Raw genomic sequence first — 22053 nt, 5'->3', positions numbered from 1 at the left:
GAGGCATCACAGTATTTTTTTTCCAAAATATCAGAGAACCTTTAGAAATTATACCCCATCGCCTTTTACATCTTGAAGAAAATACTATTATTGTATAAAAATATTTGCTCTATATTGATTTTCAAATGTTTCCAAATACCAAACTTGTAAGTTTATATTTCCTCTCTGTGACAGACGACAATAATATGACCTCTATTTTACTCACCTATAAATGAAACATAGGATTTTAATGCTAAATTTACTGATGTGTCCAGGTAGTCATGTCTTATTAATAATAGTAGGCATTTTAATTATGTAAATCTAAAATATGTGGCTACAAAAATAAAATGATTGTTCTCTTATTTTCTCTCCCATGCATATTACTGCAGAGAAATTCCTAGCAACATCCTTTTGTGGTGCTTCAACAAACACTCATCTAATAGATTAATCGTATATTATCTGTACAGGAGGTAAATTTGATCCATAATACATCCAAATTTTTATAGAAATATGCTCAGTTATAATGGTGTTTTATTGTGTTTAAAGTATATTAAAAACCTACTATCAGAAGAATAATATCTATAAATGATCTTTCTCTTTCTCTCTCATGGAAGGCTGCATCTATAAAATTTTTTAAAAAATTAAACTGGAAAGAGTGCCAAGAGGTATTAATTTTGGTCATTTTAAATGTTACTATCTGCCTCTTATCAATCAATTCCCATTGCATTTTTGCTGCTGGTGAATACTTGGATAAATAACCGAATTCTCTACTTCCCTTTGTCTGGGTAGGCCCAAGTAAATGGATTCCATATACTTTGTGCTATAACTTACAGTTCAAACAGAACAAAACTCCAGCTCTATTTACGGAGTGAAGAAGGATCTTAACATGAAATATGGATTTTAGAGTCTATGAGAGGGTTTTTTAAATGAGAAGGCACGCTGTAGGTGCCGATTTTTCCTGATATGTGCTTGTGTTTAATGGGGGAAGGAGGAGAGGAAGAGCAAAAATAAAACAAGAAAAAGGAATTGAATGAAAAATTCTATGATTAGCAGAAATTCAAAAGTAGAATAGCATAAAAGGTATTGCTTGGTTGAAGATATGATGATATTTTAAAATATAACTGCTAATATTTCTAAATACTTAAGTTAGCAGAAGTTTGCCAATATAGGTCTCTTATGGGCAAATAATAAACTTCCAATAAGTACTTGTTTAATGTTACTTAGTATCCACTTAGAAAAGGTATTTTTTTCCTCAAAAGTTTAATGCGATATCTGTCAATAGTGTATTACTTGGGCCGAGGAGAAATGTCTTCTAAATATTTGTCTTGTTTGTAGGAAATACTTGACTATATTTCTTCATCTAAGACAGTGTCTTTTCCGTGTTGCTTTCTATGATGGCCTCTATGTGCCACTTTAATTTAAAAATACTGAATGTGAACGCTGACTTAAAAACCACTACACACTCCTTAATCCTAGGAATTAATACTTCTGAGTTGCTTTCTTATTCTCATCTCCTGAAAATATTCCCCAAGGACACAGATAGTTGAAGCTTTCTGTCCATTTGTCTTTTACTTCGGCTTTCCCTGGTACACATCTGTGTGTTCACAGAAGCATGATACTGCCTCAGATTACAAGTGTTTCTGACTATGGCTCTTACAGTATATGTTTATCTCAGAGACAGGTCATATACTCCTAATTGCGTATAAACAAATAAGGCCTGTTGTCATAGTTTTCTCCTTTGTTTTCTTAAGATATGCCAAAACACCTAGAAAATTAATCATTGCCTTAAAAATTTTTTTGGCCATGGGGAATTATTTTTCTTTCTAGTGTGTGTCTGTTTGTACATGAGGGCAAAAAAAAAAAAAAGAAACCATTTTAGTTACTTTGTCCTATTCTTTAAGCCAAAATGTTGAAGAATTTAGATTAGATTTACTGAAAAAAAATCATAGAAAAACATGCTCATACATACATACAAAAATATATGCTCACAGAAAAATATAACAAAAATAGAATTTTACGCTACCAATATGCATTGTATAACCTAAAATAAAAAGGGAATAAGAGGGAACATTTCATGGCTATTAGGTTCATACTGTTCTTTGTTCATTTTTAATGAATAAAAATGAAATGTATATGAACAAATTAAACGTTTACATATAATAATAATGAGTTAGCCAAAAGTTACAAATCATAAATTTGTCATTAGTAAAAGTCAGTGCTTTGCATGGACTAAATCTTCTTTAAACTTTCTTCTAGAAATGATTAAGTACAAACATCTGCAAATCTTCACTGATCTTTACTTTCTTATTAGAATATTTCCTCTTAAATGAATAGTAGATAGTGATTTCTGACTTGATCACAGCTCATAATACAAGTTTTATCATCAATGCTTATGATTTATAAACATTTTGTCTTGAATGGCAAATTTTGGTGATTTAGCAAAATTTTATTATAATTAATGGGATATTATCTGATTTTTATGGTTTTATTAAAATAACAGAACTGAGCTGAAACAATGCATTGTAGAAGGCTATAGTTAATTCAGTAGACATATAATGCTATGTTGTGAAAATGGTCTTGATTTAGCTATCATACATAAGAAATAAAAATCACACTTTGAATATTCTTATTAAAAATGTTTAGGTTGATAAAAAGCAATTAATAGCAAACCTCGTAACAGAGCATTAAGCAATGATTTACTCTTACTGTTGGTAACCAAGCCCCTCAGAAAGGATTGTAGAAGCAATATCTTTCTTCAACAGCTTCAGATATTAGAGAACACAGTGCTTCCTCAGAGTGATCCAAAGAAATTGAGATTTGGCTCAAAGGCCAACTAAGTTAATAACGAAGGCTGACTTACCTTCTCCAGAAGTTTATTACATTCTTTTATTCTTTAAGCCTTTTCTCTTAAAGAAATAAAATTGGAAATAGGGTACCTTAGTAGGAAGTCTGAAGTCATTATTGAAATAATTGACAGAATATATTATAATAACATTTTTATGTAGTGAGGCTATTATGATACCAACATATAATGTAGACTAATGGGCATCTAATTCTGCCATTCTTAATTCTCGTGCTAGGGAAGAAAATCTGTTTTTGAATCATAAAAAATTTAAAAAAAATGTTGGACTTGATTATCTAATTGGTTATCTAATTTTGGAGTGGAAAGCTCTTTTCAGTTATATAAAATATTCTTCCTGAGCTCTAGTTCTCAATCCCATTACATCCCACTTCATCTCTCATTTGCTAGCTCCTGCTGCCACACTCTCTATGCTTAGCATAAAACAAAGTTAAGTCACCATGGGGTGCCTTTTGTGAGGCCACTTAGAGGAGGAAGAAAGAAACAAAGAGCAAGATAGAGGTGTAGAGAATATAGAGAAAACAAATAAGGCATCAAAAAGAAGAGGTAAGGGAGAAGGAAACATCACTGGGCCAAGAATCACGAAATCATAAACTTTTAAAATTTTGCTAGTAAGTATTATTATTATCAGTCTTCTGTTTCAGGAGGTTGCCTTCACAGAGCTGGACAATCAATTTCGAATTAATAAGGGTCTTGCTCCTTTCCTAAGCTCCTCCTGAAACGAAAGCAGAGCTAATTAAACATCTTACAGTCACCCCATAATTACAACTTTTACGCATATGTAGGATGGTCATTTTTTTCATCAAGAACAGTGTTCTCTGCGCTTCATGGCAAAAGTGCTCTAATAGACTACTGTTGGGAGTTTAAGAATTTAAGAGGTTCGAGGAAACCTGTCCACCCCTAGCGCACCAGTTCCCTACTGCAGGAGGCCCGTGCAATCGGGAGAGGCCCAACCCAAGACCCTTCTGTTCTGTCCACAAGAAGGCCTGAGCACGCCCCGGCACCGCTTCTCCTGAGGGTGGAGGTGGAACTGGTCCGGCATTGCTCCTCTGTAGCTCTCCCCCTCCCTTAATTCCTCCTCCACATTTCAGGCGCATTGCCACCTGTTCCTGCTGCTTGCCCTTTTCACGCTTTCACATTGATAGCGTGAACTCACCCTGCAGCAACCTTGTCAAGGCAGGGCAGCCCAGTGGCCAGAGAAGGGCATTTGGAACCTGTTGGAGGTAGTCTCACTAGGATGCTACAGAGCCCTTCTTGCAGCACTGTCCTCCCTAGATGGAGACTTCGTCCCTCCACCCGTCTGTCCTACTGAATGGCAGGACTGGTAAGATTTTACAGCATCAGGTCCTTCTCTGACTGTCCTCAGCCCGGGCCCTGAGGCTCTGTCCTCGCCAGGTGAGCCGTACCTGGGCGTACGGCCGCTGGCACAATTGGCATTCAGCCACGCCAGAAGCTCTAGCCTCAGGCTCTCCCCGGCAAATAAATAGTGCCACTCGATGTAGTCAAAAGTGATGCTTTAAAATGCAAATACAAACCCCTCCTACATTTGTTGTCAAATCACTTCCCCACGATTCCTAGGCAGGCAGTGGATTCTGCGCCTGGGAGAAGGGCTGGGGGAACGCTGCCTGCCTGTGCAAAAATAACCCCCGAAGACGCAAGCCAAGTACTCGGCTGGAGCCTCTGCAGCCTGTGGATGCCCGCTGGGCGGCTGGCTGTCCCCCGGGAGCCCCGCGGGGCTGGGTCCGCTCCCCCTCCGCACGCCGGGTGGCGGGAGCAAGCCGACGCCGACTTTGGGAGTTCCTTTCTGCCTTGTATGGAGGGCTGCTCCGGGCCCGTCTCCGCCCGACTGCTCTGACGCCCAGCCCTCCCGCTGCCCACCCCCAGCCACCTCCCTCTGACTTGCCCGGAGAAGCCAGACGGAGCCTCTCCCTGCCACAAGTCTCTCCGCCTGCCATTCCCCGGTTCCTGCAGCCACCCCACCCCCCGCCCAAGCGCCGTCACCCCTCCCCCGCCCCCGCCCCCGCCTCCTCCTTCTCCTCGGCAATCAGGGGAATAAATCAGGGAGGAAACCGAGAGGGAGAGAGAAAGAGCGAGAGAGAGCGAGAGCGCGCGAGCGCCGGCGGGCTCGCCCAGGTCTGTTTCCAAAGTCGCCCTTGATGGCGGCGGAGGCGAGGCAGCCGCGGCGCGGAGCAGCCGACGCGCTCTAGTGGGTCCGCCCGCCGCCGCCCCTTCCCCCGCGCCGGCTTTCGCCCCTGCCGCCCCCCGCGCCGGTCCGCGCCCCGCGCCCGGCGCGCCAGCCCTGCCGACGTCCGCGGTCCGGGCAGAGCGTGCTCCTTCTCCTCCTCCCGCGGTTTCCAGCACCGTTCCTTCCCCCGGCTGGGGAGGGAGGCGGGATTGATCTTCGATCGCGAAGATGGCTGCTGGCTGCCTGCTGGCCTTGACTCTGACACTTTTCCAATCTTGGCTGATCGGCCCCTCGTCGGAGGAGCCGTTCCCTTCGGCCGTCACGTAAGTCGCCGGGCCGGGCAAGGCGGGGAGTGCGGGCCAAAGGGTGCCGCGGAGGCTGGGCACGGGCGTGCGTTCCCGAGTCGCGGGGTTTCTCTGCCCGTGGGGGTGGGGAGCGAGCCCGGCTTGGATCTGGAGAGGCCGAGCGGGAGGCGCGCGCTGCTCGCCGCCGGAATGCGCCCCGAACCGGCGTCTCAGGCGCCTCGGCGGGCTGGGCGCCGGGGCCGAGCTGTCCCGGAAAACATCCGCCGACGACTTGCGGCGCCTCAGCCCGTCGCTAAGAGGATTCCTTAGGCTTAAAGAGTTTAGCTGTACTGAGAGGGAAAAGTTTCCAGCCAGACACCCGCTCTCATCAAACTTGGTCCAATGAAAAGTTGTGTTTTGGTTGGGTATTTTACAAATTGGTAATCTCAGGCTTGCCAGGGTAGCGCGGACTTCTCCTGCACTTGGCCTCTGGGATGCTCTCTAATTGCTATAGTGTCCAAACTCGTTTAGGTCCTAAATTACTGGGCGCACTTGACAGCCTTTCTGCTCAGAAGAGTGCTCATTCCCCGCAACGGAGTGCTGTCCACCCCGAGGGTTCGCAGGTACTGGGACCACGCCATCCAGCCTCCTTCACCCTGGATTTGAAACATCTAAGTGCCGACAGACACGCGGTTGCTGTTCTTAGAATGAATAGAACCTATTCTTTGAGGGAGGGACCGAGCTTTTCCAGAGTCTCCTGCAATTTTCTCTTATTTTTAACATTTCTAAAATAACAAAAAAAACCTCGCTGCTGTTCTGGAAATAGAGTGTTTAAAGGTAGCCATGTAGTCACACGGCAGGAAGGAAATGAAAAATAATAATTCTCTCTTAGGCTGGAAAAAAGAACCAAAGTCCGTGGCACATAAAAATATACTATACATATTTTTAAATGCGCTGAAGAGCCTATCAGGCATTCTGGGGAAGCATTTATTTTAGTTCTTGAAGCTACTTTAAAGCTTCTAAGAGTAGGTAATCTTGAGTGGATGAGTCACTTTAATGCATTTTACATAACAAAAACAAAGCCCAAGGTAGCCTTCCCGGTATTTATGCTGTTGGGAATTATTTGCTGTCCTTTGTTGGCTGAGTGCTGAATACTGGAGTTTTTGGTGGATTCTAGCAGTGAATCTTTACCAGTTGAAACCCTGTAGCAATTATTTAAGATTCAGCTTAAAGTATTTATACATTAGGTGTCAGTGCAAGAATCGGAAGGATGCACATGCTAACCCGGAGAAGGGGAGTGTCTAATATTTTTTGTCATCGATTTACCGTCATGTTCCTTTTTAGATAATCTTCCATAAAAATGATTGCAGATCCTTTTTGTTATGAAGCAAAAGGGTAAATGCCAGCTGTAGATCTTAGTTTAATTGGCAGGATGTTCCAAGCGGATATTTTGAAACATAAAAAGAGTAAAAATAACCCTAAAGATGCTTCAAAATTATTCACTCTTATTAAGAAATTACACTATCATTTATTTAATGTTTTAGTCTTTTTTTGGCTTGGCCTATAAAGTGAGAATTCAAGTGACTTGCTTGCATTTTGTGTCAAATAAAGAAGTGGCTCTTTAAAAAGGAGTCAATATGTTCAGTTTATACATTTTTAAAGTATCATTTTTAAATGACAATTTATCAATATTTCTATCATTTGGAGGGAATGCATCATGATACCATCGGGGAAAACTATGACTTTTTAAAATACAACAAAATACAACCTTTTATTCCTGAACATATCATGGTAAAATATTAATGTGAAAATCCTTATTGTAAGAAGGACATCTGTAATAAATGCTTTCCTAAAATTAAAATAACTCAATATTCATGGTCGGAAATTCACTAGAGGCAAGAAAGAAAATAAACAGTGGGCAAAAATAGGAATTAGAAAACCACAATTTCTTGTCTCTGAGAGGATTTGAGATTTATTTTCTGACAATGGAAATTTAAGGTATTTTCAAATAATATGAAATATTAATTATTTCATAAAATAAGGACTTGAAAGAATTTTTAGAGCTAAGTCAGTCTTCTATAGGTAATATTAACAATATTTTTATAAGGCTTCTGTATCTTCATTTATTTGAAAAGTTAGTAACACCATCTTCTGATGAGAGGAGAAATGATAGTTGACATTTGTACTTCATGTTAGATTTCTGAATAAACTTTATGAAATTTTTTTAAAAAATGCAGTGTTAATTTCATCAAGATGTGGTGCCATTTGTTCTTCTTGCAAGAAAATAATTCATATGGAGTGTTTATCAGGATAAGTCTCAAATCTTTGGGAAAAACTTCAAGTTTATAAAAACTGAGTACAGAGATTACAGTGTCACCAAAGGCAAATTATTATCCTATATATAAATTTCTCTGGAAATCATTAGTATATTCTTTTGTTTTTTTTGACAATATTATTTTCCCCATAAAAAGTAATATAAGAAGTTTTTATCATCAGAAGAGGAGGAACATGCTGTCAACACAATATAAAATTAATTATGCACTCATTGGAGTGGGACCAGAATTAGAATCAGTAATTTAAAGAGTTTTTTTTTTAGAGTGTTTACAATAATATTAAGGGCTTAAGTTTCATTAAAATGAGACATAAATAATATATCATTCTAGATATCTTTAATTTTCTCTGGTTTAGCATACATTCTCATATAGTATATTTTTAAATAAAATTCAACTGTTCTAAGATTTAACACTAAAATAACTGTTTTTTTTTTTTTTAAACAAAGGAATTTTGATACAATGCTTTTGCTAGGTTAGGTTTTTTCTTTTGGAAATGATTTTCTCAATAAGGTGTGAAACATAAATATGCCATGTGGTAGCAACCACCTAATGCATATTGGTTTATATATAAATGGAAAACACATCATTTTCATGTTATAGTATGCACATGTTGTATTGGTAGTTTAAAATATAGTTTTCAAAAAGGGAGTTCTTGCTTGTTCTACAAATAATTTCTTGGCACATATGTGAAAACACTTCTATTTTAAAACTCAGGGTAATATGTATGGTAGCCGGTATTATAATGTTAATTTAAATCAATTCCTTTTTTTTTAAAGATTTTATTTATTTATTTTTCCCCCAAAGCCCCAGTACATAGTTGTCTGTCATAGCTGCACATCCTTCTAGTTGCTGTATGTGGGACGCGGCCTCAGCATGGCTGGAGGAGTGGTGCCTCGGTGCGCACCCGGGATCCGAACCCGGGCCGCCGGCAGCGGAGCGCACGCACTTAACCGCTAAGCCACGGGGCCGGCCCAATCAATTCCTTTTAATTTTAGAATCTATTTACAAATCCAGTTTTTTTAAAAAACATTGTAGTTATAACTACTATTCATGTTAAAGTTTTATCTCAGTCATATGAAAATGTTATTCAGTCAAGAATAGTTGGCTAAGAGCCCACTGATATATGAGAATTTTAAACTATATAAACTATATATATAAACTATAAATATAAACTATATAATGAGGTAAATATTTTATTAAGAGTTACAGGTACCTATAGGAAATAAACATACATCTCATAAAAGAATAGTCCTTTTGGGTTTAAATACTTAAAATATAAATCCTTTTTTGTTATTACACAAATTTATCTTTAAAGGCTATAGAAAATAAATTTCTGTATGTCATAACATTGGAATGGATATCTTTTCCATGTGTTAGAAGTGACATAATTATTCTCATTTGGGCTCAGCAATTCCTATTTACATACTACTGTACCAGAAAATGTGCCTTATGATAAAATATGAAATAAAATATTAAATGTAAAACAAAACTTAAGACAATGAACATTAATAATTCTCTGTCTCAGATCTTTAATTTGTTCTCATCATCTTAACCACATGACAACATTTATTATTCCACAAGTGTATGTTTAAAATATGCAATAGTAGATATATTTTTCCAGGTAAGTAGTAACATGATGTTAAATTTATTAGTGTTTACACATTGGTATATGTGTAGCTATTTGGATTGGCATTTGAATGAGCATTAGGCAGATTGAAATGGATATAATATGAGAAAACATTTTGGAAAGATACAAAAATCTAAGCTTATTATGGTTTATAAAACGGAAATAAAATGTGCCTTTATTATTTTTTTATAGCTTTCACTAATTTAATTTTAATTTAATAGATACATATAAAACCAGAATCTAAAGCAAGTTGTTCATTTTGAAAATAGATAAAAACTTTACCACTCTCTTTCTTCAAAGAAACCTCACTGCATAGACACCTTTCTGTTCTTTCTCCAACACTGATAAAAATAACATAAAAAATACTCTTCCTTCTAGGGTTTACACATGACAAGATTTTGCCAAAACATAAATCACACATGAAAATTATGTATCCAAATTTCGTATTTATATTAAAAAGTGTATATTCGTAAGACATAATGCATTTAATAATTTAAAAAATAATTTCAAAAATTGTGCCCATAACAAAGTATATTATTTAATTAATGTGTTCTCTGGAGTATCATTATATAAAACATATACACAGAAATTTCTTTTCTTTTCTCTATTTTTCAATACAGATGCAAATTTCCAGGAAACTAATCTTTTCTGATATCCCATCTTGTTTCCTAGTATGTGTCTTCAAACTGCTTATAATCTTAAGCTGGAGATTTAAACGGTTAAAATGAAATATATTTTAGGCAAATCGTCCAGTTTGTTGATTTCCTTCAGTGTCTTTCATGTACGGACATAATCAATTCTAACGTAAACATACTTAGGTAGAAGTTTGAAAAAAGGGCGGAATTTGTTTCAGTATTTCTAAAAAAGTAACACTTTATTGTTGTTATAGTGACAGTCTTCCATCATTTGTAATAAAAGAGCTGTTTGTTGTAGTAATTCAAAAAACATCTAAGCTGCTTACCATGGGGAACGAACTCTGTTCTATTTCATCCACTGCACATTTACTTAAGGCTTATGGTGTGCATCAGCACCATGTCACACTGTCAGCCAATCCTTTTCATGGACTGTCTGTGTGGAGGACCACAACTGTTCCCAGGCCTTTCATACGGTTGCTTTCCAGTAAACTTGGAACTGCACTGAGAGGGCCAACCATGGAGCTTACACATGATGCATTTTTTCTTTTGTGTACACAAAAACAGGAAAATAGTTGTGTTATATTGTTTACAGAGTTGAAAGAAAAAGACAATTGACTTCAATGTCAATTGAGATAAAAATGGTAGCACTTTGTGAAAACTACTTTTCCTTAAGGGTCCAAAATGTTAACATTGCATAGTTAGATAATTTGTCTAGTTTATATTATTATAATATTCTATTTAATAGATAATATTTTCTATTTAATAGATAATATTTTATGTGTGTGCAAATATAGATTTACATATATATACATATATGTATGCACACCTATGTATTTCTTTAAACTTTAAGTGGTTTGCTAGGGTAGAAAAACCTCAGTAATGTAGTTTATTAACAAATGTGCGTGCTTTAAGATCTCTGCCAATCCACAACTGTTTTTAGGGATTAAATCTCATTCAAAATATTTTTATAACACTAGCATTTAAGAATAATTTGTAAAGACAATCAAATGAGATATTGTATACAAAAGCACCCAGAGAATACTCAGGTCCTACAGAGACAAGTTATTAACATAATTGATGAGTAACAAAAGGAAGTGTGATTCTAAAGATAGTTTTGCCAGTTTAAAACAAAACAACAAATATGGGAAAAAAACTATTGCGCTTGGAATGTTGGGCACCTATTAAAAGGTCCTTGCGTACTAAGCAATTTTATTTCTGCTGTTTAGATATGGGATACTTTGAAATTTGTAAGAATTTAACATATTTGGCATTGTGACATGTTTTAGGAATGAAGGATAAATGTGTACCTGTTTTAAAATTTTATTTGTTAAATATAAAGTTTTAGGTTTCTCTTCCATATAGGCTTGATATATTTTGTAGTAATTCAATACACAAGAATAAACTACTATTAGCAATCTGAAAAAATGAGTCAGGAAAGTAAACATTGTGCCTTTAAAATTTGCCATTTATACAGATTCTAACAAGACTGTAAACAAGGAAAAGATTGACCTTGTAGCCTCAACAAACTGGCACACTTTTACAATTAATTTCAATAATTCAGAATCAGGCTGTTATAAATGAAACAATATTTAAAGTTCTCTTTGAATATGAATGTGGGTTATTTCTGGCTAAATGTTATTTTAACATTTGCTTCTGCTGATTTTTTTTTTTTACCATATGCTTTTGCTGGATTAAAAAAATTAGGATACGTTTTAAATTTTATATCATAAATGGTAGAACAACTTAAGCTAGAAATGATGGCAATGGAAAAGAATGGTGGTGCCCATTTTAAATACTTCAGATTTGGGGATAATCTTATTGTCAATTTGAAGTTTTTTTTCCTGAGTAATTAAAAAGTTATTATGGTGGGCTCTTAGCAACTTTGAAAAATAATTCCTGTATTTTTCTATTCAAATAATTACTAGTTCTCTGTCTTGCTCTTTCTCCATCACACACACACTATTAATCATAAATCATAAATCATTATTATTTGCATATAACATCAAATCAAATGGGGAATTTTGGGTTTGTTTTCTCCCAAGTTACCTGTAACCAGACCTCAATTTCAAGTCCTCACTTGAATCTTGTCTCAGAGTTCCATGGGACTTCCTCTTACCACTGGACATTTCTCTCTATGGGGAAATTGTTGAGGGATTTTGATGTGCAGTTAATCAACACCTTTACCAAAATTGTCAAATAGTCTGGACAATTATTTCTTTTGACATTTGCTCACATACTGTGGGGATAATTAGGGAAAAGAGGGGAAAGAGCTAATACAATTGTTCTCTGTCTCAGGTGCCTACTGTCAGCTATATAAAGGAATGGTTAGACATTAATGATGTCTTTTTTTCTTTTCTTTTTCTTTTTCTTTTTTTTTTTTTGCTGGGGAAGATTCGCCCTGAGCTAACGTCTGCTGCCAATCTTCCTCTTTTTGTATGTGAGCTGCTGCCACAGCATGGCCACTGACAGAAGAATGATGTATGTCGTGTATGTCCATGACTGGGAACTGAACCTGGGCTGCCCAAGCAGAGCACACCAAACTTAACCACTAGGCCACCAAGGCTTGCCCAATGATGTCTTATTTTGAGAGTTAAAGGAGGAATGGCTCAGTAAAATAAATGGGCTTAGGCACACTGGGAAACTCTCCTGTTTAAAAAAGTGATCAGGAAGCACTGTTGTGAAAATGAATGAAATGAATGAAAATGATGCATGTGTAAGACAAAGGAGTCCTCAGATTTACATGGTGTGAAATTACATTAAAGATGCTAAAGGTGGCAGTTGGTTATTTTTTTTTAATTTCTATTTTTTTTGTGAGGAAGATTGTCCCTGAGCCAACACCTGTGCCAATCTTCCTCTATTTTGTATATGGGATGCTGCCACAGCATGGTTGACGAGCAGCGTGTATGTCCGTGCCCGGGATCCAAACCGGTGAACCCTGGGCCACCAAAGCAGAGTGCGTGAACTTAACCACTACACCACTGGGCCAGCCCCTATTTTTTTAATTTTCTTCTTTTTTTCCCATTTCCCATGTGAGCCTGGTTATCCTGGAAATGCTGTTTACTGAATATAATATTTGTTTTTAGAGACCTAAATATTCATATATGGAAATTCACCTTAGAAACTAAAGACAATAAAATTGTCTGGATCTCAAAAAATAGAAACAGTTAAACATTTTTTATAAAACACTGGGAAATGGTTCATTGGATAAGAAATGTTAATATAACACTTTATTAAAAGATTAATTGCTAATAATCAAGAAAGAAATTCCGTTAGTAAATTTCTTCCATTAGATTGCAAGAAATGAAATAACTTGCAGGTAGGTAGGCTTCTAGGTAGTACACTTAAGACTTCTTAGACCTCTAAGTACATAGTACATCTTATTTTTTAAAAATAGTTTTAATTCATGCTGTCTCTTTTCCTGTCTCCTGATTCAAATATTTTTAACATCAAATGTAGTTTAATTCAACGATTAATGCAATTATTATTATTCAGTGCAAATTACATAGTGCACTGAACTACATGCTGAGAATCCAAATTGAGGAAGAGAGTCCCCAAGGAAGACATTCACAACTCCAAGCTGACTGTGAAGCAGTGGGATCCATCAAGGCACGACCAAGGAAAAGCACATAGAATGTTGAAGAAACACGTCTGTTCCATGTTACGCACAGGGTTCCTGGGTGGGAAAGACGTTGGTGGGACTGGACCATTGGTTTGAGTCTAGGTTTTAAAATTTTTGCATCAGGGCTATTTCCCTACATGACTCGAAGGGGAGTTGGGCAGTGTTCACAGTATATGGATGTTTGTGGTAACCCAGCTCTGCATACTCAAAAAATTTGGCCTTTATCCTAAGGTTTTTAAATTAAAAATCAAAGTAATAGGTTTTGAATCATAGTATGTAGAAGATGGATTAAAGAGGACCAACATTTGAGGCAGAGACAGTGAGAGCAGTTGGTAGACCATTGCAGTGTTTCCAGAGTGAGAGATGCCCGAGGTCTGACCAAGCATAGTGGCAGTGCGAAAGCAAAGCAGGTGTGAAACATAATGTAGAAGTAAAATTTCAGGCCCTATCAGTTATGGGATTTGAGGAATCAGGAAGAGAGAAGAGTTGGTGATGACTCTAAGATCGCTACAGGTAGATCATGTCACACTGAACTTCATAGACTAGAGAACACAGCAGGAATACCAAGCTGTTGTTGGTGGTGAAGGTAATAGGTTTGCTGTTAGACACACTGAGTTTACAGCATCTCTGTAGATGAGTATTAGGCCATTAGAAATATGATCTGAAGGGGATTTGGAGGCAAATTCAGAGAGCAGTATCTCTGAAGCCAGAAAAGGGGTTCATTCATTTATTTAGCAAATATTTATTTAGTATCTATTATGATAGGCAATGTGAATTTCAAAAGAAGATCCCTGACCTACTGTTTGATTTCGCAGGGAGGTCAGACAAAATGAGCCTGTTAAGGAAGTCACCAGGCCATTGATGATATAAGAGAGCAGTTTCAGTAGAGTGTTGTGGGCAAAAGCGTGGTTTCAGTGCCTTGAGGAGTTGGTAGCAGGTGAGAATATGAAGGCAGAAAGTGCAGATTGTTCTTTCAAGGAATTTGGCAATGTGAAGAAAGGGAGAGAGAGAGAGTAAGTTGAGAGGAAGACAGTTTAAGGGATTTGGCATTCTTTTGTTAAGAATAGGAACTGTATTATGCCATTTGGGATTGCAAGTAGTAGAAAACCATAGCACTATCTTAAACCAAAAAGGGAACTATTGTTCAATGGTAGTGGAGCTGGATGATCAATCATGGGAGTTAAGGTCAAGGATGTGCCAACAACTGCAGAAAGAGGTGAGACTGCCGTCAGGATCATCTCTTGCTCCAGCCTCTGGTTTTCTTTGTTTGGACTCCTTGTTCTTCTCTCTTCCTGAAAATTGACTTTCTCTGCTTCCAACTGCTCATGGTGTTGAATGGCTGTGAGGGTTTATATTTTCTCCATCGAAGCTTTGAACCAGCTTGAGGCTAGAATCCTAGTCCAAAACATAGCCTCCTAACCCTCATACACTGCTGGTGGGAATGCAAACTGGTGCAGCCACTATGGAAAACAATATGGAGATTTCTCAAAAAATTAAAAATAGAAATACCATATGACCCAGCTATCCCACTACTGGGTATTTATCCAAAGAACTTGAAGTCAACAATTCGAAGAGACTTATGCACCCCTGTGTTCATTGCAGCATTATTCAATATAACCAAGAAGTGGAAGCAACCCAAGTGCCCATTGACTGATGATTGGATAAAGAAGATGTGGTATACATATACAATGGAATACTACTCAGCCATAAAAAAGGACAAAATCATCCCATTCGCAACAACATGGATGGACCTTGAGGGTATTATGTTAAGTGAAATAAGCCAGACAAAGACAAAAACCGTATTTCACTCATATATGGAAGATAAATGAACACACAGACAAAGAGAACAGATTATTCGTTACCAGAGAGGAAGGGGGTTGAGGGGTGGGCACAAGGGGTGAAGGGGCACATTTTTATGGTGACTGACAAATAATGTACAACTGAAATTTCACAATGTTATAAACTATTATGACCTCAATAAAAAAACAAAAACAAAAACATAGCCTCCTAAAGATGTGTTGACAGTCTGAATATGGGCCAGATGGCCATGTGTAGCCCATTCAGTTGTGACCAGGAGATGGGGTTTGGAAAAGGCGCTGTGGTTGCCTGAGCGTGGGTCACTTCTGCACACCTGGTCCAATCTCATGAGAAGGTATTAACACTGCAACAGGTTAGTTGTTATTACCATGGATAGAGGAAGAGGCAATTCTTAGAAAAAGACTCCTGGGGGGTGGGGCAGGATATAGAGACAACTAAATAAGTGTTACCAGGAGGAGATTTGAACATATCAGAGGGAATAGACCAAATGGCAGTGAGATGAAAGAGATGAGAGAGGCCATGATTGATGGGTGAACGTTCTGACAGAGGCAGATGAAGAAGTGAACAAGACAAAAAAACAGTATCTTACAAAGTAAACTTTTGAAATATGAAACAGCTTTGCAAATTAAAGCAGATGGTTGGAATATAGGATAGACACACTTTTAATTTACTGGAGATGTTTTTGGAGGAATGTTCCAAATTATATATTCCATTCTCAAGAAGGAATGATATGATTCAGAAATGTAATACATACACAATTAGTAATGTTCAAATTTTGAGATGCACAGACTAGAGATTTTCTTTACTTGGTAGTAACAAGACTCCAGTTCACCACTATATTCCTTTTGGACACAGCAACATTTGGTTCTCCTTTGTCTTTATTTTTCTTTTACTTCTTTTTTAGGAGAGATTATCATCTCGAAGATCCATGTAGTTTTTCAAAATGTTGTTGGATTTAATAAGTGTGTGCGCTTATGGTAGAAAGATGTTACAAAAATATCAATGAAAAGGAAACAAAAGAAAAGAGCAAATAGTTATTGCTTTTGGCAATTTAGCATTATTTATTTATTAATTTTTTGGCAGATAGGGATGGTTTACTGCCCCCTTCTGTCAGTGCTCCCCCTACCCAGTATCCAATCTTTAGCAGAGGGCAGTAATTTGAATTGAAACAGATCCTTGTCAAGAAAACAAAATAATAAATTTGATAAGATAACAAACCAGACAGAATAGTCCTGCAAAGCATGTCCCTAATCAGCCTTCACAGAGGCACCTCAGGTCTCCTGAAGGTCTGGAAATTACTGGCAGCTGCCATCACAGCAGTTCTCTGAGTTTCCAAGATGACTGAATGAATGGTTAGGATTGCAAATGCCAGTGGATCTAAGAATCCGTCTGGATCTCATTGGTACCAGTGCATTGTGGAAAAACCACCCTTGTGGTTTGTAACAAGAGAAGAGAAGAGTTAGGGTGGCCTATTTATTTCCCTTTTGTGACTTTGCTTTTTTTCTCTCACGTAGATATTCATTCACAGCTTACTTGAGCTAATTTTGATGTCTCTACCTGCAGAATGTCTGGATACTAATAATTCCTAACAACTGTCTTTCAGTTATTATAATATTGCTTTCTGACATTTTTAAGCTCCTTCTGTATGCCAGGCACTGTGAATTAATACTCGGCATGTTTTTTAATCCATCCAACCTTCAAGCCAGTCCCCTAAGATGAGTAGTATTATTATCCTTGTTTTATAGAAGAGGAAAGTTTAAAGTCTGAAGAACTTTTCTGAACTTCCTTAGGAGCTAAAATTTGATGCCAAGCAGCTTGATTCTAGAGTCCAACATTTACCTGCTGCACTTACTTTGCTGCCCTTCTATGGCAGGAGCTTTGGCGTGTTAGCATCCGTTATCCCACCTGTCCCAGCTGTGGCCGGCTGCATATTCCAACAATGAGGTCGAGGGGGAAAAGGAGTCAAGTAGAGCAGAACTAACTCTCAGTCTCAATTTCTCCACCTGCAGAACAAGGATAATATTGTTACTGCTGAAGCACAGCATTGTATTATGAGGATCAAATGAGAGGATGCATGGGGACCTTTGAAGGACTGTTTAATGGCCAGTCTTTATTATTTGTACCACATGTGATTTTTTCTGCCTTCAAGAGATCATGAATTGATGACTAAGGTTTAGTGAGCTAGGTATATTGCACTCATATATCATTTGGGCCATGAGAAAAACCTGAAATGAGTGGGAAAAGGAATGCTTAGCAAGCCTTAAAAATGTCTCTTCATAAAACTTGTGTAGTAGCCTTTAATCATAAAGAGGAAATGAAAGACAAGGCAGTGAACTAGTGAGAGTGAATTGTTCTGTCTCTAGGTTAAGGACACACCCTGTATCCTAAAAGGGACCACGAAGAAAGCAGAACCACAAAGGATCTGATGTGTTTTATCTTGACATTTCAGCCAGCACCTGTTGTATGAGAACTATGCCACAGGAGATTGAATCTATTTTAAAAAGTCATAACTTTGCCACTGATAACCTCTCATTGTCAAAGATGTGAGTTTTCAGCTTCAAGTCAGAATATTTGAAAGTTAATAAAGTAATCTATCCGTGATGTTTATAGAAATGATTTCAGACAACCCTAAAAATTGGGTGAGCACAGAATAGTAAAACCGAGACCAGTTGCATTTTTAGCAACCAACACAGAAGTCAGTAAAAATCTGCCAGGAGCACACTGGAAAAGGCCAATTTTCATTTGACTCATCCAACTGATTATTTACACTCATTTAACCCCACCCCTTCACTTTACAGTATAAATGGAGGTCAGCCTTCCACAAACCTTATGCTTTTTGTTGGTAGAAATAAAACACTTAAATTTTCTGCTGCATATTTTTAATTGATTTCTGGAGGAAAGAGATGCTTTAGATGAAATTGTACGTTAATACCATGACTAATGAGTACAACTTGAGTATAACCATTGAAGCAGCAAATTTTCAAGTGCCAGGAACCTGCCTTTTTATGGCAGTCATTTTGACATTTGCCACGGAAAGGAATATGTAAAATTCTTCTGATGTTTGTCACTTTAAAAATACCAACCCTTCTTTGCCATGACATTCTATTAGATTTGCTTTAAATCTGCATTTGTGAAAATGTTGAGACAAACAAATGGGCAATGTAAAGCCTTAGGAGGAAGGGCACACGCACATTGCTCTAAATTAAACATTTAAGCTTGGTTGTCTCTCAAAACATCTGATTTTCCTGTTGATGTAAATGTAGAAATCCAAATTAATTTTTGTGAGGTAAAATTTTATTGTGCATGAGTAGCTCAGTTCCCAGGGGATTGATACATGGTGTCAAGGTCTGCTGGTGAGTAATTGTTTAAAATTTATATTAGTACTTGATGGTAATAAATAAACATAAGGGAATGGTAACTCGTCACAGAGCAAACCGTGCGTGATAATTATATGAGGTCATTCGTCTCCTTAAATGATCAGATGTGACACAACCTGTCTGTGTGGTGTCTAAAAGCCAGCTGAGTCCCTGGGTGTAAATGACCGTGACAGAGGGGTGGTTTGAGGGTTGCAAGCCTTGGATTTGGTCCTACCTCTTCTGGGTTTTTCCACAAGTGAAGTATATTGGCCCCTGGGATTCTGTTCTTATAATATTCACAGGGTTCTAAACCTGGGGTCAATAGACTGCTCGGGATCTATTTTTTTCCTTCTTCTTTGTTTCCCCTACATCCCCGCCCTAGTTGCAGGGTAACACACGAACCAGACATTATCTATATCTGTATCTATATCTATATCTATATCATCTATCTCTATATCTATATCTATGTCTGGGTGTATAAACATTATATATGTTATTATATAACAAAATTTTTATATATATACATTATATAATGTTTATATATTATATTGATATATGTAATATAAATTTATAGTAATATATCACATTGTATATTAAAATATATAAACATATTTCAATAATTTATATGAAATGAAAATTATAATAAAACACTAGCAAAATATGCACGTAGATTCAGATGTGTTACATGTATGTAGAATGCATATTTAGAAGACATTGTAAAACCTGAAAATGCTTTGTGGTATCCAGAAGAGTTGTCGTACATTTGAAGGATTGCAGATTTCCTTAGGAGTAACTGAAACAGAATGGATGGGATGGGATGTACACTTGCTGATTATAGTTTTAATTTTTTTGCCCACTTTGAGTCTCAGGATTCCACTCTTTCACATTTTCCAAACCCCACAGTGACTGCATATTGCTCCGCTTGCCCCAAAAGTTGCTAGTAAGCATGCTGATTGACCTTTAAGCAAAGTCAGAACCATACTAGTAGATCTGAAAGTTCTGAGGACTCAAGGTAGACAGGCTGGGATGGTGGGAAGAAGCAACATTTTGAGTCAGGGAACTCAAAGTTAAACCCTGCCTCTGATACAGCCTGTGTGATCTTGGGAAGTTAATTGCCCTGAGTTTCAGTTTCACACTGTATTAAAGAGGAATCCACTCCATACCTTTTACGGGAAATGATGAGGCTTAAATTAGATGCCCTCAAGTTTTAGAATATTCCACCAGATATATTGAACAAAGAGTGGAAAATGTTAGTTTCTTTTATCTTTTCTTATTCTAATGTGAAACCATTAGAACTAGAGGTTTTTATCCCATTTTAATCCACTCCTGGCGCTGTCTATGGAGATTATTAGAGTTTGCTTTACTTTTTCTAAATAATCTCCTGTTATCTTCAGTTAAGTAGATTAGAGCATGGGGGAAAGTCTTCCCTGGAATGGGCATGGGAAGGGAAGAATCAAGTCAAAAATAAAACACGCCAGACTGTTCCTTGTTCAGTGCCCCAAGGTTGTGTTTAAGGTTCTGCTTTGTGTCATGGCTGTCGTCTGAAGCTGGGTTATACATCCTTTGAAGAAAGGACAAGTTGTATCAGCTGCCAGTTGGAACCGTAACCTCTCAGTTTACTAAATTAGAACAGATTCCTGCCAAGACACACAGGTCTTCTGTATTTTGAATGGCTCTAGATGTTGGATCCATGCTGAGTATTATCAAAGCTGCATTCTTGTATGTGACTATCAAGTATTTACAGTTCTAAAAAGTGATCCTTTATAGTGTGGCTGCAGCCTTTCTGCTCAGGTTTCCTCATCTGGACCACAGAACACAGATAATAACTTGAGTGACTATTTTTTCAGTTCTCTCAAAAATGGTTCATGACTAGTACCATTCTAGAGGCATAGAGGAGAAATTAATTTTTAAAAAATGGATGCTTTTGAACGTCGCTGCTTAATTCTCTCATGGAACTTGCCTGGTTGGTTAAAAGTGTGGGTTCAAAGCTCTACAACTTATTAGCTGGATAACTTGAACAAGTTAACCGTCCCATTGGTAAAACCTCATAAGTTTGTTATGAGAATTAAGAATGTTAATTCCTGTAAAGCACTGGCACATAGAAAGCATTGAATAAATATGAGTTGATCAGAAGCTAGGGATTTTAGTGGAGTCAGGTAGCTTGGATTCCTGTTTGCCTCCACCTGTAACTATATGTGGGACCTACCTTGGTAACATCTTGTGAGGAAGAATTCCTGACTTTAGCACCTTCTAACATCTGATTACCCACCAACTAACTGTTTCCTAACAACGTGGTCTTGTTTCTTGATACTTGAATACTCCACTGCCTGTGAGTGTGCTTCTGGAAAGGTCCTCTCCCAACTCTCAATTTAGTTTCCTCTCTCTTTAGCTTTCTGAAAGCAAAAATGATGAAGTTTGAAGTTTTCTTTCCTTTTTAACATTCTATGCTACCCCCAGATTACACCAAAGCATAGTATGGTACCAGGCTTCTTTCTTCTTCTGATTGGAGGGCATATTAAGAAATGTATAATGAAGTCAGTGACCTTGTATTCTTGTGTGCAGTGGAATAATATTCGTGGCTCATTGGCACCTGGTGATTTTGGCTCTGCAAAAGAGGCACTAGATGTTCTCTCTTGACAATGTATTTCTAGTAATTGTTGCAACCTGTCTGAAAATGGTAACTTTAAAACTATAGCAGCAATAATTATGATATTACGTATAACATAGAAGGTTGCTTTTTTCTAAGACGAGCAACAAACACATCATCATATCTTGCCTCTAGGCATAAATGAAAATTAAGTGTTTTTAGAAAAGAGTATAAATCAATTATACTGTTTAAGATATCAATTCTAATTTTTTTTATTTGCTGAGGAAGATTCGCCCTGAGTTAACATCCGTGCCAATCTTCCTCTATTTTTTTGTATTTGGGCCACCAGCACAGAATGGCTGTGAACAGAGCAGTGTAGGGTTCGTGCCTAGGAACCAAACCCAGGCCATCGAAGCGGAGTACGCTGAACTTAACCACTATGTCACCAGGCCTGGCCCCGTCAATTCTAATTTTTTAAGAAGAATTAATATTAGAGCTTATCATGCTTCTTAAAGTTTGGAAAAGATGTGTGTGCAGAATCACAAATTATGGCCTTTCCTTGTGCCTAGTTGATTAGCTTTCTTTCTAGTGTAATGGCATGATTAAGTGAAAGAAGTCAGAAAACCTGTTAAATCTTCAACATTTATTCAAAAAAGATGTGAATCAGATTATACAAAAGAGATCAGAGACTGAACACTAATATAAAGTACAGCGAATGCAAAACCAGACAGAATCTTCATAAAGGTGTTTTACATGAAGATTGATAGGTA

The 22053-nt window shown here is 37.5% G+C and overlaps 1 protein-coding gene across 4 annotated transcripts in view; it reads left to right on the top strand.

The window, feature by feature from the left end:
- The first annotated feature begins 4858 nt into the window (after nt 1-4858).
- CACNA2D1 (calcium voltage-gated channel auxiliary subunit alpha2delta 1) overlaps nt 4859-22053 on the top strand; it is a 504823-nt gene continuing 487628 nt past the window's right edge. The window contains exon 1 of one of the 4 annotated variants that reach the window (XM_087445189.1): nt 4859-5347. In XM_087445189.1, the coding sequence (XP_087301315.1) occupies nt 5253-5347 (95 nt within the window). In that variant the 5' untranslated portion in view covers nt 4859-5252. The remainder of the gene's footprint in view (nt 5348-22053) is intronic. The other 3 variants (XM_014788140.2, XM_014788141.2, XM_087445298.1) reach the window with 3 other exon arrangements.

Source organism: Ceratotherium simum, chromosome 1 (assembly GCF_057802395.1).
Source record: "Ceratotherium simum simum isolate JZ-2026a chromosome 1, ASM5780239v1, whole genome shotgun sequence".
Classification (NCBI taxonomy): Eukaryota; Metazoa; Chordata; class Mammalia; order Perissodactyla; family Rhinocerotidae; genus Ceratotherium; species Ceratotherium simum.
This window is presented reverse-complemented; position numbering and strand designations above follow the sequence as displayed.